At 38.9% G+C, this 24,396-nt stretch overlaps 1 protein-coding gene across 1 annotated transcript in view; it reads right to left on the reverse strand.

Moving 5' to 3' along the window:
* LOC149847329 (serine hydroxymethyltransferase 7-like) overlaps positions 1–10,877 on the reverse strand; it is a 32,161-nt gene extending 21,284 nt beyond the window's left edge. Inside the window, exon 1 of the mRNA XM_089996930.1 lies at positions 9,592–10,877. Within this exon, the coding sequence (XP_089853056.1) occupies positions 9,592–10,638 (1,047 nt within the window). The 5' untranslated portion in view covers positions 10,639–10,877. The remainder of the gene's footprint in view (positions 1–9,591) is intronic.
* Positions 10,878–24,396: the final 13,519 nt, after the last annotated feature.

A 24,396-nucleotide genomic window follows, 5' to 3' on the forward strand; every position in this document is an offset into this window, starting at 1 on the left:
GTGCGGGTGCGGGGATTCGGCACTTCCAAAAAACCCAGGTGCGGGGGGTTGCGGCAGGGGCAAAAATGTAATATATATATCATGTATAGTGTATATGTATGAATGTATGGTAGCTGTTAAGGTGCATGACATTTATGCTTTATGCCCAACTTACTTTTTACAATTTTTTTATCTTATATGGTTGTCCCCAAAGATGAAAGTGATGAGTTGTAGAGCCTGATTCATTGTTTTTGCCCTTGCAGGAAGGGGGGTCCGAGGGCTCCCCCTGGCGCGGGTCCCATTTCATAGGGCAAAAAATTAAAAAAAAAAATCCAAAAAAAATGGACAAAAATGAGCCTGGGTGCGGTCAACGCACCCACGGTCGGGTTGACCGCACCCGCGTTGAGTCGCATCGACGCGGGTGCGGCACCCTACTAGCCGAATCCCTGTGACATAGCCATGTAGATTAAAATAATTGCTAAATTCTTTTGACAAAAACTCTCCTGAATCAGGGCGAAAGATAGAGATATCATTCTTAAATTGATTCTTAAATAGCTTATGAAATATTTGAAAGTAAAAAAATACTTAGGATTTATTTTTGAGAAAGTAAATCCAAGTATGCCTTGTAAATTCATCTACAAAAATGACATAATACGAAAAAAACCCTTCAGACATAACTGGTGCAGGACCCATACATCTGAATGCACTAACTCAAAAGGCTGAGATGAAACAAAATTTCTTCCTTGAAAAGGTAATCTCTTCATTTTTCCCAAAATACATTCTTCACAATTAAATGTTTTAGATTTACAAAAAAATTTCATATTTGAAAACAGATGAAGCTTGGATATGCTAGGATGACCAAGTCTCTTATGCCATATATTCAAGTTCATTTTTTGAACAATACAACAAAATGTATTCTTGGAAATTTCTAAAAAATCCATGTAGTATAAGCCTCCTTCTCTATGGCCTTCCCCAATCAGCTTCCCGAACTGGTAATCCTGCACTCGACAACCACGAGAGGAGAAGGAAACATTATATTCATGGTCAGATAGTTGAGGAACAGACAAGAGATTGAGATTTAATTTGAGAATATATCTAATTTGTGGAATATGAAATCCTTTTAAGTTTTTAGAAACTTTTTCAAAATTCCTTATCGCTTCAATTTCTAGTGATGTTCCATCGACAGTAAAAACATTGAATCCATTTGAGTTATGACATTCGAATAATATTTCAACATTTGGAGTCATGTGAAAAGAAGCGCCAGAATCAAGAAGCCATAGAGTTTTACGTGGATCGGAAGTACTCATGGAAGAGACTATGACTCTTGTAGATGAAGATGCTCTCTTGAGTAGAGGTCCGAGTGCTTCCACCAATTGAGCGAAAGACATACTTTCAATGAAGGTTTCGCTAAATTCCTGTGGTAGTCCGACGGAGGCAATTTTTTTCTCATAAGGTCTCTTTAATTTTGGACAGTGAGTTTTCACATGTCCAGGTTCACGACAATAATAGCAAATGATTTTCTTTTTCTCAAAATCATCATTTCCTCTTTAATATTTGGGAGGTTTGTAGGTCCTGACAAAGTTTCTTGGTTTCGAGACAACTAGAACTGAGTCATCATCGCCTTAAGCAATTCTACTTTTTAGTCTATTCTCTTCCATACTCAATTCCTATATTATATCTTCAATTGAAGGTCCTTTTCCACGATGGAGAAGAATAGACTTAGTGGATTCAAATTCCTATCTTAATCCACTAATAAAATGAAAAAAGTGTTCTGCATTGATTTGGTTTTGGCGGAGTTCAATATCTTGTAGACAATGCCACTTTGGTTCAAGAAGAGTTAATTCTTCCCACAACTCCGACAAGTCATTATAATACTCCCTAATGCTCTTGTCTCCTTGAACCATGTTTCTTACTTTAATTTGAAGATTACACACATGTGCAATATCCTTAAGAGAATACATTCTCTTAAGATAGTCTCATGCTTCATTTGCACGCTCAAATTTTGCTAAACTTGAGCATTTCTTTATATCAACACTTGAGATAAGCCAAGACATGATTTTGGCATGTCTCATACGTCATTCTTTCCACCTTTTCTCGTAAGTAGATATGGCCTTAACTTTTTCTACTTCCGTGAGAGGTATTTTTCTTTCCCCTTCATATTTAGTAAGAACTAGAGTAGGTTCCTCATCGGTTCCATCTACTAATCTCCACAAACCCTTCCCCCATATAAGATGCTTCGTAATAGAAGCCCATGTGACATAGTTAGAATCATTTAGTTTGATGGGCTTGATGGTGACATTATCATTGTCATCCATTTTACAATATTTGGGAAAAGAGGAAAGAGAAAAGAAAAATAGAAGGATACTCTACCACCTATGTCACATGGGTGCGGGTGCGGGTGCGGGTGCGGGCGCGGGTGCGGGTGCGGGGATTCGGCACTTCCAAAAAACCAGGGTGTGAGGGTGCGGCAGGGGCAAAAATGTAAATATATATATATATAAAGGGGGTTGTTGTTTCCCCCCAGGTTTTTCTGCTGGCAGCTGCTGGCAGCTGCTGTCAGCAGCTGACAGCAGACTTTTTAAAAAAAAAAAAATTCGTTGTTTCCCCCCAGGTTTTTCTGCTGTCAGCAGATTTTTTTTTAAAACAAAATTACAGACAACAGCTGTCAGCCCTGACAGACAGCAGTTGTCGGCCCTGACAGACAACTGCTGTCAGCAGATTTTTTTTTTTTTAAAAATCGCAACCCATTTCATAGGGCAAATTTTAAAAAATAAAAAATAAAAAATAAAATGTACCTAAATGATCCTGGGTGCGGTCAATGCACCCAGGATCGGGTTGACCGCACCCGGTGCCGCACCCGCACCCGCGTCGAGTCGCGTCGACGCGGGTGCGGCACCCTGCTAGCCGAATCCCTGTGACATAGTCTACCACGAATGATGAGTATAAATATTTCTTCAAGCTTTTTATGCCTCCACACGATCACCACTTCAAGGAAAATCACATTCTTGCAAGAAACTCGTGTGGCACAATTCCCAATGCACCGAAAGAACTTGCTTCAACCTTGCTCTGATACCATGAAAGGAAATAGAGCCTCAAACGGAAACTCCAAAAGCAAGCTCACAAAGGATCTCATAACGAACACAAGAGTTCATTCAATACACTCACAAAGAATACTCAAAAGAGTACATACACTAAGAGGAAAAAAGAAAATACTTCGTTCAAGTGGGGAAAACCCACATCTAAAAAAGAATTCAAAAGCACGGGGTGTTGCCCCATATTTATGCAAGTGTTAATGTGGCTTAGAGAGAGTCGTTGGACTCTCCAACGGCTCTAATAGAGTCGTTGGAAGGTCCAACTACGCTTTCTTGAATTATGCTTTTTGACTTAGCCAAAAAAGCATAAGTTCAAGTTTGTCTCATTTTGGCTTTTGCTTTTTGACTTGATCAAAAAGCATAAGCTCAAATTAGTCCAAAAAGTAAAGAACTAAAAAAAACTAAACTACCTATTAACTAGCTATCTTATTGTAACTAAACTGGAAAAAGATTACATATGATGGGGTTTTAACATATGATATTGTCTATGAGATTATAACTTTTAACATAAATCGATACTTGGATCATGCATTTTGGATGGAAAAAATGGTATTTGGAGATCGTAAAAATTTTATGAAAATTATAGGCCGTTGATTTTTTAAACCTTATAAAAACATATCCATGCATCAAAATCAAATGCTCCAAGAAATGATTCCTATAAAAATAAACATATAGATCACATCTTTATGGTCAAAATTTTGAAAAACACCGAAAATCCAATAGAAAGTTTCATTTAGCATTGTACCCATTTTGTAGGTTTTCATTTCCCCATATATATACACAGAAAGAGAGAGAGAGAGAGGATTATCCTGTCCCCTTTTTTCGTTAAATCACCGATAGAACCTGTCACATGGGTGCAGGTACGAGTGCGGGTACAAGTACGGGTGCGACACAGGTGCAGAGCAATTTCAAAAAATTTGGACACGAGGACACGGCTATATATATATATATATATATATATATATATATATATATATATATATATATATATATATATATATATATATATATATATATATATATAATAAGATTGTGAATTTTAAAGCAAAAATAAAAAAGTAACAAAACTTACCAAAATATAACACATAAAGAAGGTTGTGAGTGTGATAACAACAAAACTTATCATAAATGGACAAAAATAGACTCGGTCAAAGTTGACCGAGTCCAAAATTCATTTTAATAAATGAACAAAAATAGACTCGAACAAAGTTGACTGAATCCAAAATGTGGACGAACTCAACCCAGGTGCATTGACCAAGTCTGACACTTAGTTGACTGTGTCCGTGTCCGCACCCGTGTCGGAGCGTGTCGATGCGGGTGCGTCGGCCTTTTAACCGAGTTCATGTGACTTAGGTTAGAACCCTCCAAACTCATAGTTTTAGGTCTTTTATGTTAGATATGAACCATTAGATGTGTTTATCATTGCTCATTTATTAAGAAACAAACTTTGTTTCAAATTGATTTGATGTAAAAATGTGAATATTTTATCAACAAATTTTAGTGCAACATCAACCATTGCACTTTTTACCTCTTTAAAATACACATCTGAGCATACAAATGCTTAATAAAAAACATGTTTTCTATTCAGTAAACAATGATAAACACATCTAACGATTCAGATCTAGCATAAAACACTTAAACCTATGAATTTTATGCAGCATAATCCCCATATATATATATATATATATATGAGTAGAGTGTAGGTGCTTGAACATTAGGTGCTTGTGATAAGTGCTTGATAGATTTTTAAGGTCTTTTTTGTTTTATTTTTAAATTCTGACCGCCCAGATGTGATCTATGTACTTGATTTTATAGGGATCAGCTCTTGAAGTGTTTGATTCCGACACATGGGTGGGTTTTATAAAGTTCGAAAAATCAACAATCCAAAATCTTTATAAATTTTTGAGGCTCCAAATATCATTTTTTCATCGAAAACGCATTATCCAAGTGTGGATTCCTTGTAAATTGACCATGCCCAACACATTTATGGGGTCAGAACTGCGAAAAAAACAACGAAAGAGCAGAAAAACCCATCAAGCAAGTATCACAAGCACCTAATGTTCAAGCACCTACGCTCTACTATATATATATATATATATATATATATTATTGCTTCCAGCTATGAAACAATTTATTTTTTAGTAGTCCCGTTGCTTCCAGCTTTGAAACAATGTATTTTTCAGTAAATAAGCCAGCTTGAGCTTGGCCTGTTTGGCTTGGGCTTACTATGAGCATGAACTCTGCTAGGCGCGCCACAAAAAAACGAGCCAAGCTTGAACACTTCAAGCTTGACTTGTTCGCCTCGTTTACCAGCCATAGTGGGAACGTGAAAGCTATGGTGACTGTGACCAGATTGCCTGGCGCTACAGCCAAAAGGGCACGTTTTATGTCAAAACATTCTATCAAGCCTACTGGAAGTCTGGAACCAGGTACAGAATCACACACACATTATATATATATATATGGAGCTATGGTCCTTTACCGCAGCCGTGTTTTTGCATTGTCAGCCTCTCTCAATAAGGCAAGTACCCACTTTAACCTTAAAAGGAGAAGCTTCTCCTTAGATACAAAATGTGTGAAAGAGAGGGAGTCCACAGTACACCAGCCATGACCTTCAGTGCTTCACCAATACCCCCACCCTATGTCACATTACAACATGGAAATTTCTAAATAGAAGGTAATATATATATAGAGAGAGAGAGAGAAAGTGGTAGTTGCCTACCACTCTACCGGGATTTTGAAGGGTTTTTTTCATGTTTTCCTTGAATCTGAGGTACAAATGTGTTCTAAATGCTTGATTTTATAGGAATTGACTCTTGGTCCTTGGATCGTCCAATTCCAACACGCAGGCAGGTCTTTATAAGGTTTAGAAGTCTATAGTCTAAGACTTTCATAAATATTCAAGGCTAAAAAATTCATTTTTTATCGAAAAGCATAATCCAAGTGTTGGCTCCTAGCAAATCGACCATGCCGAACACATTTACAGGATCAGATTTGTGGAAAACAAAACTGAAAACACCCGTTCACTCATGGTAGGCCAGAAAAGTGGTAGGCAGTATTTTACAAAATACTATTAAGTTACAGGTTGTTAAGTACGAAATAAAAGTCTAAAGCATATAAAAATAGTTAATTATCAAATAATGATAAACAAATATACAGTTATCATTAGACACTTTTGATGTTGAGCATAGACTATACATTGGTTAGATCATAAGATGGGTAAAATGGGTCAAGTTTGAAACATAGTTGACTCATACCTAGGAGTACCCAGTTACCAGTATGGGTATGACGTAGGTAAAGGGGCTTAATAGAAGTACTCATATTACATAGCCACCATTTTCTCCCCACCATACTACCCATTGCCACCAAATTACACCTCTATATGAATATAATATGTAATACCTGGAGAACCTACAAATCCATGAAAAGCAAGCTTTTTTTTTTTGCACTTTTAGGGTTTCGGCCCCTGTCTATCAAAAGAACAATAGCGGTCATGTTTGGTATTTCACTCCACTCTTCATCATGTACTATTGAAAAAAGGCAGGATTTCACAATATTAAGGGTGCCTAGTGAATACAACGGTGAGAACAAGAAAACTTACCTGGCCCACAATTTCCACAACTACATGATGTGGGGAACAAAACTCAAGTCCTCTCAAATTCCTACAAAGTGGATGATTTTAGACTTTTCAAATAGAACCCCATTGACAATCCATATAGATGTTAAAGAGGATGCAAAGAACCCCGGAGTCAACAAAAGCTACCAATTCTCATTCTCCCAAGCATCTAGAATATCCTCATTAATGAGGTGCTCATTTCACTTCTAACCCAAATGCACAATAAAAGTGTACGGTGCTTCACACTTGTATCTTGCGAAAGAGGTATTTGTTTTACTAAATTATAATGCTACAAACTTCCCCTAGCACAGACAGCTGACAAAGCTTTCAAAATACGCCACACTAAATTGTAATGCCATCAACTTCCCTTCACAGCTTCAATCAAGCCTAGTCTATGTCACCGGGGTACAGGTGCGGGTACAAAGGGTACGACACGGTAGTTCCAAAAAAATGTGGGTACGGGGATACAGCTATATATATATATATATAGAGAGAGAGAGAGAGAAGGTTTGGACCTGTCCAAACTCCAAAACCTTCATTGACCAGGTTTGGACCAAACCTGGTCAATGAAGACGTGTTATAAAAGAAGAAGGGCTACGCCCCCCTTCTCTTTTTGTTTTTTCTCTCTCCAAAGTTCTCCCCTATGAGTATGAATATGTTTTCCACGCTCACTAATCACTATAGACAGGCACTGATTGAGGAGGAAGATAGCAAAGGAAGGGTCAAGACACGCACTGGGCAGCATAGCAAGGGCACTCCTCGTAGGGACCGGCAGTGCCAGAGGGCAGGCAGCATGTGCCGCACGCTCGCTTGCACAAGTTCGGCCTCGACGACAGACTGCATCTGATTGCAGACGCCCCATCACAGTCTGCACGCATAGAAGTAGAAGAAGAAGAGCCGAGCCCCAATGATCGGTGAGTCTCTCTCTCTCTCTCTCTCTCTCTCTCTCTCTCTCTCTCTCTCTCTCTCTCTCTCTCTCTCTCTCTCTCTCTCTCTCTCTCTCTCTGGACAGAAAGCGAGGGTTTCGGGAGATGAGAGAGAGAGGGAAGGGGGGTTTGTCAGGTAAAAATTTTGAAAAAAAAATGGTCTGAGACCAGACCCGACCCGACCTGCGGCGTACCGGTACCGCATCCGGTACCCATGCCCATGTCGACACAGGTACGCCAGCCAATCTGCCGTGTCGCAGTGACGTAGAGCCTAGTCTTTCGGACTACATTTGGATGCACCTGGTGGTATTGAGATATAATCCCATTGAGTCAACTTTTAGCATGTTTGGATACTTAAAATATCTCAGAAAGACACATAATTTTTGTAGGAGAAAATATATATGGCATCCAAGACAGTGTTTATGTGCATGCATGACATGAGCTAAATATATTGCTAAATATATTCAAACCAAAAATCAAGAATGCAGTCGACTAGTAGTTTTAGAAAAAAAAGACAAAGAATGATAAGCTGCACACTGACAAAGATTAAGAAAGATAGCTAGAATAGAACAAGTATGGAAAAGCATACATATGTTTGGCTTGGAACGAAACAGCAAGAGCATAAGGAAACTTAACCCTGTGACAAAATGCTAGCAGCCCAAGACCAAAATAACCAGGTAATCCAATTTTAAGGGTCAGGAAAATGTTACAATATGCAACTTCATATCTTGAAATGCTAGCAGATCATGACCCCAGTAACCAGGTAATGAAAATTTTAAGGGTTTGGAAAATGTTACAACGTGCAACTTTATATCTTGGTTCACTGCTCTATAGCAAATTGGCTTTCTGTGAAATGAAAATAGAATGGCATGGTTCAAATGCACAAATGAGATAGATTTACATGTATGCCTGCATCAGTAGCACATTCCCCATATATTCAATTTCAATAACTGGTTTTGTACCAGTTTTAACGGTTACAGCCTATAACTTTATCCCTTGGTAGTTGATATTGAGGAAATTCATTTCCAATAGAGGATAAAATGTTCACTTTTATACTCTTGGTCAGTGGGGGTGGAAGAGATCTGATGATTGTGCTACAGGAAGTTCACACTAATTTCAATGTCCAATATGCAGAGTTCCTATCCTATTACAATCATAGTTTCTAACAACTTCTTTTACACCGAAAAACTAAAAAAACAGACTTCACCATGTTAAACTAAGCAGATAACTCCAAAAGAGAGTGACACTCATTTGTTTGAATTTAGATAAACATGAAAAAAGAGAAACAAAAACAACCAATGAGTCATAAGCACGAGTACAACCATGGAAATGAGGAGAAAGAAAATAACTTCCATACATGACTTCAACAAATGTGACCTCAGTAACATGTGGTTCAAGTTAATACAGGGAAAAAAACATCACAAAAAGTTGTACTCTTAAATTGACATGACTCATAGTACATCAATGAAAAAGTTAACATATTGCTAGTAGATCACGTACAACACCTGCAGATTATAACATATGAGCATCTGTGAAGCAGAACACAAAAAAATTACATATCTTATAGTCCAAAAAAATTACATAACTGAATATTTCAAAGTGATAAGTAAAACTTATAAGTATCAAAGAGCTGATCTTATTGCATCTGCTATTGCCAGCAAAGTTGGGAGCTGTTTGGCTCCAATGACAAAGCTTATCCAATGTATCAAGAATCATCGACAACTGATACTCTATCCACAACAATCAGAATTGCCCAATGTTTCCTAATCCCATATTTGCAGATTGCAGAAACAGACAAACCGTTAGCACATCAAACAAACGAACCATCGAACAGAACAAAATACTTTTGCAGAGGCGGACACCCAACAGTTGATTTCATGCTAAGAAACAGTTAGGGTCCATCACAGTGAGCTAGTTTAGCAAATAGAACAAAACCAACCAAACCAACAGCTGGTGTCATTACATTTCCTATTCATACCTTGGCAGCCACAAGACCACTAATATGAGCCATGTCGCACATCAATACAGCTCCACACTTATCAGCAATCTGCCGAAAACGTGCATAATCCCATTCTCGTGGATACGAGCTTCCACCACATATTAATATCTTGGGGCGAAAATCGAGAGCCTTCTCCTCCAATTTCTCATAGTCTATGCATCCTGTGTTGGGGTTTACCCTATACGGAAGGCTCTCGAAGAAGATTGACGCACCGGAAATCTTCTTCCCACCTGGAGTATAGTACCCATGACTCAAATGGCCACCGGAAGGTGAATCCAAGCCCATGATTCGATCCTTGGGAAGAAGAAGGCCCGTGTAAACGGCAAAATTCGCCGAGGTGCACGAGTATGGCTGGACGTTCACTCCCCACTTCCCGGGATCGAGATGAAAAGCTGCCAACGCCCGCTCATGGCAAAGCAATTCGATCTGATCAATGAATTCGTTGCCTGTGTAGTACCTCGCCCCGGGCAACCCTTCCGAGTACTTGTTCGTCAGGTGGCTCCCGAGCGCCTCGAGCACGCCCCTGCACACGAAATTCTCCGACGCGATGAGCTCGATCCCCTTAAACTGCCGCTGCTTCTCCTTCTCCATGACCTCCCAGACATCCGGATCCGCCACCGCCAGCGGCTGGTTCGCCCACTCACTCACAGCCGCCCGCCTCGCCTCCTTCTCCACGCCCCACTGATTGCTAGTCGAGCTCGAGCACCCGGAATCAGGCAGCAAGAAGGCTGGAGCCAGCGGAGGCGGCGGGGGCGAGGGCCCCGCCTCCCTCTGGCGCTTCAGGCGCATAGAGTACCCAAGGATTTTGAACTCCTCCTTGTCCCAGTCCTGATCGGAATCCGTCTTGCTCTCAGCGCGCTCCGGCTGGTCGAGCAACTGAAGGGGGATCCGGCGGGCGTTGCCGCAGTCGGAGAAGCCGGAATCGATCTGGAGCGATATCGAGTCGTCGGTGATAGGCGTCCGCAGCGGCGTCGGGCTGAGCGGCTGAAACCCTAGCGACAGAGTCGACGAGTCCGATAGATCCATCGCGGCCAACCTGAAACCAAAAAATCCTAACCCAAAAAGGAATTTTCTCTCGATCGGAACCGTTCGAAACCCCAGGGGGGGCGCAAAGGGCTTCTCCTTCTCCTTCCTTGAGCTCTGGTTTCACGGAGAAGAACAACAATAGCAGCAACAGTAACACCGGCAGCAGCGGCACCGGAACCGGCGGAAGAAGGTGGCGGTGGTGGTGGATTCCATGGAACTGGAAACCCTAAAGAAGGAAAAACACAGAGGGAAAGGGGATGAAATAGGAGGAAGAGGAGGTGTTGACCTTCTCTATGGGAGAAAGAATGTACGGTCATCCGGTGACCAGGCGGTGAGGGGAAGAACCTGGGCGGGATGCCGGACGGGGTGACTGGCGCTAGGCAGTCACCTGACGCGGCCGAGGAATGGTTGCAAGAGATCCGCCCTCATATACCCTACTAGGCGTCTTTGGTTTTACCCATCCTATTAGAGGGAGGATCAGGTGCAATGGTGTTCCCGACTTTTAGTGTGCTGCTGAACTAATAACCCACCGGATACAGACAGACTCTCAGCTTGTGGGGCCCAACAGCAGATGTCAGGTGATCACCTGCAGCAGCACACTTTAAATGTGCAACAACAATGCACCTGATCTCAATTCCAGAAAAGGTGACCCCAAACGTGTCTACCAGAACACCAAACGGAGTGGTTTCGGGTTGGTCCTCCTAACCCGGTTCAGTTTGCTTCCTTTCATGTGGACATCCAGGGGTAGGTAGGGTCAACCAATAGCGTGTTCGAGGAGCCATGAGGGCGCGTTAAATCTCGGGTCGGATCTAGGCATTGTCTAGCCTGACTTAATCGGATCTAGCATAATCAGCCTTGAATTCAAATTTGGAGTCCTGTGGCATTCAGACAAAACTGAATCTAAATCGAGTATGGATCAGGTGCAATCACACGGTACAAAATTTGTGCATTAAGCACGTTATCGCACTCCATCAGGCCTTGGGCCCACACCTGAAAGGTGATCAGGTGCTTAATGCACAAATATTTGTGCACATGATCTTTTCACGTCTCAATCTCAATTGCTAAAAATCACACATTTACATGTATTTGGATTTAGAGTTTAGCGGAGTTTGGATTTTTCTCATATCTGTATGCAAAAGTTGATACTGAATCCAAATCCCATTATTAATCAAAGAAAATACTGATCAGGTTATGTGAGTCCAAGTCCAATCCAAATGCATCATCGTACTCAAAAGATCTGAATCTAAAAATGATATATTGAATTGGGATTCAATATCTTATGCAGGAGCAAGAACGAAACTTATCTTGGTTCATAAGGTCCATTTGGATTCATTTTATAGTTTCAGATTGTTTTCTTTTACAACTTAGTAGTTCATCAGGATTAGCAAGATTCTCAATTGATATTTATTAAAATCGATAAGTTATATCTACTTTTTCCTGAATATTATAAAAGCATAAGGAAGGGTATAAGTGTAAAAAATTTGATGCTTTATAACTTTATTTTAATTGACATTCTTATCATGTGAATTAACAATGTAATTAAAAACCTGTATGAGATTGTATGAATTTTTCATTAAAAAAAGTCTTGCTTACATGGCACATTGTAATTTAAAAAATAATAATTACCATTTATAAATGTTCTCTCCCCTATGTCATTCTCAATTTCTCTAATTATTTAAACTTGAAAAAACTTCATTTTCTCACTCTCCAAAACGTCTTTCTCCCTCCTTAATAAGAATAAAATGAGGACTCTCTCTCACACACATTGGCCATAAAAAGAAAAATATTTATGCACGAGATTGGCCATTTACATGCATAATTGACAAGCTTTGTTTATTAGCGATTTAGGGTTGTAAATAGGTTGGGTTCCGGTTAGGTCTTATCAGACCCAATTCCAAATCGGATCTAAAAGTTAGACTGAAACTCAACAATTTAAACCAAGTTTGGGTCCAGATCCAGGTGCAGCTGAAAACTGTGGGCTCAAATAGGTTGAAAGGTTGGGGTACATATTATGTTTTCTAATCGGAACTAAGAATTAGACCTGAATCCAACTCATCTAGATTTGGGTCAGGTTCAATATGTTTAAGATTTCAATTATTTTTACTTTCAGTATTGTTAAATAAATTTGATATAGACTTTTTTTTACCATTTGATTTTATATGGCCCGACTATGTGGGCAGGCTGGTCATCTGGTCTATAAATAATAAGGAGATCTAGGGATATAGGAAGTTGAGTTCGATCAAATTTTGTTTTATTTCTTATTTTTTTAGTCAATTTCTTACAATTGCTTTTATATTTCATGTTCAACAACAACTACGCCTTCATCCCAAAACAATTGGGGTCAGCGATATGAACCAAAAAAGAAATTCATTTTGGGTCTTCCACATGAATCCTTTTCCTCCAATCATTTCTATCCAACGCCATGTCCTCAGTGAGGTTCAAAGCATTCATATCCTTTCCTATCATCTCCATCCAAGTCTTCCTAGGCCTACCCCGACCTCTTTTAACTAATATATTTTCCCATTTCTCCAACCTTCTAACTGGAGCATCATTAGGCCTTCGCCGAATATGTCCAAACCACCGTAAACGATTCTCTCGCATCTTATTTTCAATGGGTGCAACACCTACCTTCTTACGTATCTCTTCGTTCCGAATCTTATCTTTTATTGTATTTCCACACATCCATCTAAGCATCCGCATCTCAGCTACACTCATTTTTTGAATATGATGTCTCTTGGCAGCCCAACATTCTGTACCATATAGTAAAGCGGGTCTAATAGTCGTCCTATAAAACTTTCCCTTCAACCGCAATGGCATTCTACGATCGCACAACACTCCAGTTGAACTTTTTCATTTCATCCACCCAACCTTTATCCTATGATTTACATCTCCATCAATTTCTCCATACTTTTTGAATGATAGATCCCAAATATTTGAAACAGTCACCCACTGGTATTTCTTGCTCACCAAGCTTTACTACACTCTCATCACTACTTCGTTGCTTACTAAACTGAGATTCCATATATTTTGTCTTACTCTTACTCAACTTAAAATCTCTTGCTTCCAATGTTTGTCTCCATAATTCTAACTTAACATTAACCCCAGCTATAGACTCATCAATCAAAACAATATCATCAGCAAACAACATGCACGACACATTTTCTTGAATTGATCTCGTAAGCTCATCCATCACTATAGCAAATAGGAAAGGGCTTAATGCAGATCCTTGATGTAACCCAACCGTTATAGGAAAATTGGTTGTCACCCCTCCACAAGTGCAGACATTGGTTACTACTCCTTCGTACATATCTTTAATTATATTAATGTATTTGAGAGAAACACTTTTCTTCATCATTGTCCACCAGAGAACATCCTAGGTACTCTATTGTATGCCTTCTCCAAATCAATAAAAACAATATGCAAATATTTGTTCATGTCTCTATATCTCTCAATAAGTTGTCTAAGAAGATGTATAGCATTCATAGTTGATCTTTCAGGCATAAAACCAAATTGATTCTCCGATATCATGACAACCTTCCTCAACATATACTCAATCACCCTCTCCCAAAGTTTCATAGTATGACTCGTGAGTTTTATACCACGATAGTTTGTGCAATCCTATATATCACCTTTATTCTTATATAGAGGCATCAAAGTACTCTTCCTCCACTTATTAGGCAGCTTATTTGTCCGCCAAATCTTGTTAAAAAGATTTGTCAATCATTCTAAACTTTCTCACCCAATCATTTCCAAGCCTCGATAGGTATACCATCTGGGCCAACAACTCTTCTTGATTTTATTTTCTTCAAAGCCTTTGTAATTTTTTTCTTTTGAATCTTGCACACTAAGTCACAATTCATCTCATGAAAAGGAATGAAGAAGTCTCCAAGATCCTGAGCATGACTTAAATTAAATAGCTTATCAAAATAATCTTTCTATCTCTCTTTAATCTCCTCATCTTTGACTAAAACCCTTTGCGTTTCATCTTTAATACATCTAACAATACCCAAATCCCTCGATTTCCGATCTCTCATATTTACAAGACTATAAATATCCTTCTCACCCTCTTTGGTATCCAACTTGTCATAAACCTCCTTAAATACCTTATCCCTCGCGTTTCGAACTACTTTTTAGCTTTCTTCTCTATCATATACTTCTTCAAATTCTCATTATCACGACTTTTACTTAGATATTTATAACACTCTCTTTTAACCTTAATAGCTAATTTGACATCCTTGTTCCACCATGATGTATCCTTACCTAGCGATGCACTACCTTTAGACTCACCCAATACCTCCTTAGCCACCTTTTCATGTCACTCGCTATCTTATTTCACATTGATTTTGAATCCTCTTTGAGACACCAATCAACTTCCTTAACTGTCTGCTCTACAAACATTCCTTGTTTAGCTCATTTCAGTGCCCACCACTTAATTTTAGGATCTATCTTATGTCTATCCCTTTTGCGGTATTTTCTAATTCTAAAATATAAAATTAAGACTCTATATTGTGTAGCTACACTTTCTCCGGGTATAGCCTTACAATCGATGCAACAACCCCTATCTCTCTTTCTAAGTAGAAAAAATCTATCTGACTCGTACTAACCCTACTTTTAAATGTTACTAGGTGAGACTCCCTCTTCCTAAACCAAGTGTTTGCTAAGATCATATCATAGGACAAACCAAAATCTAAAATCTTTTCTCCACTTTCGTTTCTTTCTCCTATACCATAGCCTCCATGGATACTCTCAAATCCATCCCTACTAATGCCTACATGTCCATTAAGGTCACCGTCGATGAAAAACTTTTCTTCATAAGATATATCTTGTACTACTCCATCTAAATCTTCACAAAATTAACGCTTAATTGAATAATCTAAACCTACTTGAGGTGCATAAACACTAATAATATTAATAATATTTGTACATAATACTAATTTAATAAGTAAAATCCTATCACCCTTCCTACGGACCTCAATTACATTATCTATAAACTCACGACTAATAACAATCCTTACTCCATTCCTATTCATATTTATTCTTGTATATCAAATCTTGTATCCCCAATGTTCTATCACTTTTGCTTTCTCACCTATCCATTTGGTCTTTTGTAGACATAAAATATCCATCTTTCTCCAACACATAACATCTACTAACTCTACCAACTTACTAGTTAAAGACCTTATGTTCCAAGTGGCTAACCTAATTTATGGTCTTGAACTATCTTCTTTACCCCCACCCGTCCAACAAAGTGAGGGAACTCTTACCTATTTGACACCACACTCGGGCGCCGGTGTGACGCATCGCTTTTGGGTGATGACCTAAGAACTCTTGCCCATTTATCACTGCCTCCAAGCCTATAGAGTACAACGTGTCACTCAGTAGGGAACGCCCAACGAAATTCTCATATTGGTTCATATTCATAGGGTGTGACTAAGTTTTTATGTTGGCTGTCACTGACCTACCGCAACCCTCCTCTTTTATCCGGGCTTGGGGCTGGCAGTGTATAACTAAACAGTTATACATAGGCGGAGTTCTTTTATATTTCATGTTATCTTAAATAATTTTAGTAGTTGAAAAGATTTTTTTTTATAAACCCATCCTATATAGGTTTAGATCAGTTTGATTTAGGAGAATGATGCAAGAGCAAAACCAAGCGATCTGGGACTATTGGTTTATTCTGGATCCATTTGTTTTTGGTTTGAACCCTTTTTTATATTTGAATCATTTGCAATGGATATTGGATCTAAGAAAATGATTCATATCCGATTTTAGTAGTTTAGAAAAATTATGATGCTTTTCTAAGTAGGTGTTTATGGAGATAGAGATTATGAATCATCAGGATTTTGTAATCCTTCATCTGTACATTGACGAGACTAATAGAATTTAGCGACACTTGAGCTGAAATCAAAACTGTTATTTTTTAGTTTATTTCAATTATTTTCTGTTTAGTTAATTTTTTATTATTTTTTGCAAGTTTCATTGTTTCCTACAAATTTTTTGAATTTTTTGCTTTTCTAAATAAATTGTAGTTTTAGGTAACCTTTTATTGTAAATCTGATGCCGAATTACATCCATGTCCATCGTATCCAATTTGTTTAAACCACTAGATTCTTGTCATAAAAATAATTATAAAGAAGCAAGATTACTTGCATATTGCTACTGCCATAGTGCCATGATATGATATATAATATAAAAATTATGTAGACTATGTCACGGGTGACATCATTCTTCCCACTTGCATGTTGCTAATGTCATTATATGATATAAAATTATCTAGACTACGTAAGGGGTGATGTCATTCTTCTTGTATACAAAACACAAAACTGGTGAGACACGACACTGAGTAAGATCCACAACAAGCTGAGTTAGCCCGGGCTCAACCAGTTTAAGCTCGGCTTGAATTTGTTCCAAAAAATAAATAAGTCGAGCTTGAACAAGGGTTCAAGCTCGGTGCACATAGATGAGCCGAGCTTGACTAATAAGTCCAGCTCAGGTACTCTCGGTAAGCCTAATTAAGCTCGGCTCATATAGGTACATAAATAAATTAGACTTTATATATCTATTGTTTTGTTCATAATATGGTTTGGAAGAAAGGTGTGTAGGTTGTTGGTATTTCTTGCAAGTGGCGTGGTTTTTCTTCTTTAAAAAAGTTTTGACATGATTTTCAAAAACTTTACAAAAACAAAATTAAAGGTATTAAACTCAAGCCGAGCCGAGTCAGCCCAAGCTCGGCTCGAACGCGACTTGTGTGCATCCCTACCTGTGAGCTGAATATGAACCACATCTGTGTGTCAGGGTCCATGGGGGGGGGGGGGGGGGCAAGGAAAGCCAAGCCATCATTTTGTCTTTTGTGGTAGAGTGATATTATTGGCCCAGCTAAGATTTAGAGCTGACATGGATGTGCATAGGGCTTTGTTTGGGAGTTGGGGGTTGAAGAAAGTTTATGGATTTAGAACTTAAGAGCTACCAATTCTTATAATTTGCCGCAACAATGCAAGGAGGTGGTAGTTATCAATTTTGTCTCTCAATGCAAATACAACACTTTACCTCCTTTTTTATCATTTTCATAAATCCCAATGTCACTCTCAATCAACTACCACCATGGCCCAAATCTTCAACTCCTATCATTAGGGATGGCAGTGGACGAAGGCGAGGGACAAGGTCTCCACTCCAACTCCGTCTCAAAATCCTGCCCTCCATCCTCGCACGGGTTTTGATTTTAACCTTCATCCCTACCTCCATCCTCGTTTAATGTCCCCCATCCCCAGTCCAAACAGGGTGCGGCGGGATGGGCCTCATTTCCCCTTGGTCCATTGTTATCCTTAAAGAAGGATTGAAGACGGGGCGGGGATCAGGACTAAGGAAAGCGTAAGTTCATTCCCGCCCCCATCACCACAAGGGTTTTGATTTTAACCTCCATCCTTCAACCCTATTTCATGTCCTTCATCCCTGGTCCAAACAGGACGAGGTGGGGCGGGGTCCCGTTTGGCCCTGGTCCACTGCCATCCGTACCCATCATAAATACCTGCTCTTGAACTATGGGTGTTAATGGTTTGAATTCATAACTAAATACATGAGGATTCAGATCAAAATCAGATCTGAAACAACTAAAAATTGCAAAACCTCCATCATTGATCCGATCCATTTACATCCTTATCCCAAACATAGCCTAGATGTGCAACATTCATTTGGCCGGAACACAAGGGCTATGAAACCTAGCTTTCATTGTATACTTCAAAAGTGAAGTTGTAAATGGTTGCTTTTGGCTAAGTGTTAATTTGAACTCTAACACTCACATGTTCCCCCCACTAAATTTTGTTAATTATGCCTATTTCTTCACCTCCTCTAACTAACATCAGGGCATCTCATTTGTGTTTGTAATGAGTAGTCTAAATGGAACATAAGGGGGGTTGTCGTTGTCCCTCTGGCCTAACAAAAGAAGTTACATGTTAACTCCATATTAAAAAGCTCATTTGACCCCAACACCTAGGAGAGTTTTACGAAGACTAAAAATATATATATTATTCTAAATATGAAACTTCTGTGGTTCTCTCATCCCCCACTAAGGTCCAAACCTTTCAATTGCCTAACTTTCCACATAAAATATTAGAAAAAAAGAAGAAATTTGAGGTGGGGTTTGAAGACTTTCTAGTTTGACAAAAAGAAAAAGAAAATGGGGAAGACTTTCCATTTCAATATATATATATAGTAATGCTACTGTGCCGTGAAAGCACCTACTCCCACCTATTATAAATCATAGTTGTAGGTTTCATATTCTCAATTGGACCTTATAGAGGTACTTAACATAGTTTATTTGATATGAATCATGGTTTTAGACATAAAAATAAGATTTTTTAAGTAAAAAAAATTGGTATATTGTGAGCCGTTGATTTTTAAGATCACAGAAAACCTGATGTGTGTTATAATCACATGATCCAAAACTTGTTTTTCACTAAATTTGTAGGTCTATTTTTTTTAAAAATTCTGAATCTTTTATTAGGTGGAGAAGGTGCATTGTAGCTACAATCTAGTTTGAATCTTAAGATGCAAGTTGTTTTGACACAATCTAACCTCATAGATGTACCCAGCATGCTTGATTTAGTAGGAATTGTCTCTTAGATCATGTTTTTTCAATAAAAAAACAAGTTTTTCAGAGTTGAGAAAAATTGATGCCTTCATAGCCATTGATTTTTGAATTGCCAGAAAAACCTATATACAGGTCAGATTGTGGGGATAAAAAAACTGGTTTTCACTAAACAAAACATGTAGATCACATCTATGGTCTTAGATGTGAGAAAAAAATAAACCAAATAAAGGGGTTCCGCCCCCATTTGCTTGATCATTTGCATATGCAAATGTCTCTACCAAATCTTATATATATATATATATATATATATATATATATATATAGATAGAGAGAGAGAGAGAGAGAGAGAGACTATAATGTGAGAACTAATGTGTGAACCATGATTTTTATGGATTTTTTATTCTTTCTCTTGAATATAACCATATGAATGCGATCTACATGCTTGATTTTATAAGAACCAGCTCTTTAATCATTAGATTTTGATGCATAAATGAGATTTTTTTAAAGCTTTAAAATCAATGGCTCATAGTATTCATAAATAATCAAGCATTGAAAAATCACATTTTTCATCGAAAATACACAATCCAATGGTTGATTTCTAGCAAATTCACCATGCCAAGCGCATCCACATGGTTAGATTTGCAAAAAAAGTGTTGGAAATGCCCATATTTCTAGTTTTTATATTCTAGTTCTCACATTTAAGTTCTCATATTCTAGTGACTCTCTCTCTTTATATATATATATATATATATATATATATATATATATATATATATATATATATATATATATATATATATATATATATATTGCTTTGGAAGGCTAAGCAAGGGTGATTTAATGGCAAAGTGTTTTTGAACTTCGTTTAAATGCATTTGGATTCCTAGGAATTGTCACGTCATTCCTGTTAAGCTGGAAAAACTATTAGGAGTCCTGGGTCGTGAGTGTTGTTGGAAGGATAAACCACCAGTTTGGTTTCCTTTATGTCCTCAAATTCTGCCTAACCCCAACTTACTAATCCAAAAGCCTATTAAATTAATTCAAACTACATTTGAAATATGTCAGTAATTATAATCACCTCAATGATTATAGGAAAGTCTACTCTAATTACCACAATCCTCCTATTAACACTTTCATTGTCCAACCTTTGCATTGTGTTAAGAGCATCACATCTAAAACTTCAACCAAAGGCGCCTATAGGGGTGTCAACGGGCTGGACCTGACCCGAACCAAACCCTATAGGGTCCAGGTATGGTGACAAATAAGAAGACCCAATTAAGACTCGGGTCCGGACCCAAAGGTCCGATTAATACATGCCAATTTCCGATTAAGACCCATAATTTTTTAATGTAAAAATGATAAAAATTATTATTTTATCGGGTATGGTCTAGGTCTGGTTCATGTAGTTCTTATCGGGTCCTGGTATAGTATCTCTTATAGTAGACCCGATTAGACCCGGGTTCGGACTCAATACCGTACCCAAAAATCTTGTCCAAGTCTGGTTCCACTTGGGTCTGAACCAAACCCGACCCGTTGGCACCCCTAACTACTACCCTGCAAGCAGTTAGTTATTTTAAGTCTCCTTTGTGTGTAATAACTAGATACATGAGGCAGTGCACAACCCTTTCGGATCTATTTTGGTGTAAACTAGGTCCATGATAAATGCCATCTCTAAATATCTTGGTTTCTAGTGCAAGCTGTTTTAAATTAAGATCTGTGTAAATAGTTAAGATGGACATGATTTTAGTTAATATTATTGTTATTTAAATAAAGTTAAAAGCCAAAGTCATGACATTTAGAACTGCCACTTCAATGAACCCTAAACATATTTTATTTTTACTTGTTAAAAAAGAATGGTCCAAGGGACAATGATTATGGGTATTCCCATCGATTGCTTTTGAAGGTATTCCCATCGATTGCTGGTGGAAACCTTTTTTTTTCTTTTTTCTTTTTGGTGGGTGGGGGGCGTCAGGCTACAAATTTGGTGGTCCTTTCAGTTGGTCAAACCCTGAGGTCCTCCTCAACCGTCAGGAAGTACACCTAGCTTCAACCATACAGCAAGGGAGATTTTCAAACTAGTGACTTCCCTTTTAACTTGGTGATGTTCAGGAGTTGCCCCTACCAGATGAACAGAAGGGCAAATGAGTAGAACACTCATGAGTATTGAAATCAAGGTTAACAGGATAGGAAATGGAAACGGAAAACATATTGGGGAGTGGAAACAAAAAAACAAGACTTTTTAAAATACATGTGTCATGAAAAACATGATATATATATATACAACAACAACAACTACGCCTTCATCCCAAAACAATTGGGGTCGGCGATATGAACCAAAAAAGAAAATCATTCTGAGTCTTCTACATGAATCCAATTGTATCTTGAAAGTGTAGTTGCACTAATACTCATTGCATAGAGGACTTCATAGTAAGTGGGACAACTATCACTTGAAAGACATCGCATTTACGTGTGCCTCCGAGCTCACTTATTCAATCTCAGTTGTCTGACCCACTAAGTAAGGTACAATTTCCAACATTGAATTCTAGACTTGCTTTGCTCTATGATTTGCAAGAAAAAATGGAGGTTTGTGGTGGTAGGATATGGACCTTTCTTAATTTCTTAATTTTTTCTTTAATTAGCAAGAGTTTTTTGTATAATTGGAAAATCATAATCTACTTGGCGAAAGTTACAAGAGTTTTGGGAAAGGATTGTCTCAAGAGTTTTAAGAGAGAAAAGTGTAATGCCTTTGTATCTCCTCTTTGTTTATCATAGTTAAGCTTTGCTTCCCTTTGTCTATGGGCGTAAGTCATAAATCGAACCACGTACATTTTATGTTCTTAGGTTGCTATCGTTGTTATTGTTGTGTTATGAATGATACGCACAAACTTTTCACAATGTTTTTCGAGTAAAAAAGGCAGATAATAGATCCACCAACTCAGAACATTCTCAATCTGCAGCAAGTATCCCTGCCAAACCCAGGTCTCCTACCCATGTAAAATTATTTGAAACAGTGTCAAGTAACTCCATCACCTTCTCACATGACTGATTTGCACAAAATCAGTTGTAATCAATTGCCAGAAAAAAAAAAACTGTCCATTTGTTACTTCAAAAGACAAAGATTGGATACAGGGACACTTCAAATATATGCAGTCTATTTCATTTCATTTCATTCAAAAAACTGTGATCCCAATCCATTTCATGATGTCAACACGATTTTTGAACTCTGCTGGAGTGTACTAGTTCAAGCAGAGGACATTTAAAACCATTGTTTGTTGAAAGCAACAGTTTTCTTCTGCAGCTCTGAGCTTATGTCACAATGTTGTAAAAATTGGTGTATGAACCAAATCGATTTTAAAAACGGTTCAGAGAATCGACCAATTCAGGCTCTGATCAAATCAAGTTGAATTGTTTTTGAATTCAGCCTAGCTCCCTTCGCAATCGCGCCATAAAAATCTGATTTGCATAAAATGAAGAGGCCGATTCAAACCCAGTTCAGATCGATTCGGGCCGATTCAACCACAGTTCAGCTTGAATCAGGCTGATTCTGCCGAATTGGCATTGAATTGGCCAATTTTTTAGTATGGCCATTTCACATGATAACCAGAGTGGCCCTTCAAAAGGTGAACTATATGGACCATAAATACTCAAGAGTGGCTTCTTAGGTTAGGAAGCATGCTTCTAAATTGTGAAGGGCTACTCTGTGCACTTTCTATGTAATGGAAAGCACCCTTTTCACTCACTTCTCAACTCGCTTTCTAGCTGAAGGAGCTTAGGTAGAGTGCTCTAGAATATTTTAAATGTACTCCAAGTCAACCAAAAAATATTAGCACTCAACATACTCATAGGAGTGTCAACAGGTTGGGTTTGGTTCCGACCTAGGTGAAACCAGACCTGGCCCTTATTTTCGGGTATGGTATCGGGTCCAGACCCGGGTCTAATCAAACCCACCATAAGAGAAACCATACCCAGACCTGATAAGAACTACATGAACTAGACTTGGTCCATACTTGGTAAAATAATATTTTTTATCATTTTTACATTGAAAAATTGAGGGTCTTAATTGAAACTCGGGTCGGGCCTCTGGTATAAAATTTCACAAATTATACCCTGATCCATGTATTAATCGGACCTTCAGGTCCAGACTCGGGTCTTCTTATTTATCACCATACCTGGACCCTATAGGGTTTGGTACGGGTCAGGTTGGGTCCGGGTAAATCCGACCTGTTCACACCCCAAAATACTCGGTTGTCCTTTGCCCACAAGGATGGGTGCACACACACACACACTCACGCATAGTGAATGATCTGAATGACAGCCTAGTCCGGCAAGTGGTGAACAGGTCTTGGCAGAGGTCTGGTCAGCTTACTGGCATAGCCAGGTTTGGTGCCCATCTAGGTTGACTCAAGTGAGTTCACGTGGTTGGAATGGCAAATTAACAATTAGGAAGGACTTTTCATCACGGTCAAAGATGAGCCACGCCCACCATCGGAAAACTGATCTTGACCGTTGGCTGGAGATCATATGTGTGGTGGCGATGAAGATAAAAAAAAAGGAAACATCAAAATAACTCCACCAACTAGCTGGGGTTAGACAGGAGTCAGGGTCAGGTGAAATCACATGGCACAAAATTTGTGCATTAAACACCTGATTGCCCTTCATAGGGCCTTGGGCACCACAACTGGACAGGCCCTGTCCCCAAGACTGAGGGTGATCAGGTGCATAATGCATAAATACTTGTGCAATCATATTGCACTTGACCTTTTCATGGTTAGGCAGACCTCCACCGGTTATACATCATACCTAGGGGTGACAAAACCTGACACGACCCGCCACCCCGCCTCTTAGGCGGGTTCGGGTTGGGCTTAAGCCAACCCGTTTAATAAACAGGTTGACCCGCGTAACCCGTTTATTAAATAGTTCGGGTTCGGGTTGGGGGTATGCCAACCCACCAACCCGGCTGACCCGTTTAATAAACGGGTTAGGCGAGTGGGTCAACCCGACCCGCCAACCCAACCCACCAACCCGTCTGCCGACCCGCCAACCCGACCCACCAACCTGAGAACCCGTTTACCCGACCCAACCCATTTATTAAATGGGTTGGCGGGTCGTGTTGGGTTACCCGTTTATTAAACGGGTCGGGTTCGTGTTTGCCATAGCCGATCCGTTTAATA

The sequence above is a fragment of the Nuphar pumila genome, chromosome 2 (assembly GCF_984573655.1).
Source record: "Nuphar pumila chromosome 2, dmNupPumi1.hap1.1, whole genome shotgun sequence".
Lineage (NCBI taxonomy): Eukaryota > Viridiplantae > Streptophyta > Magnoliopsida > Nymphaeales > Nymphaeaceae > Nuphar > Nuphar pumila.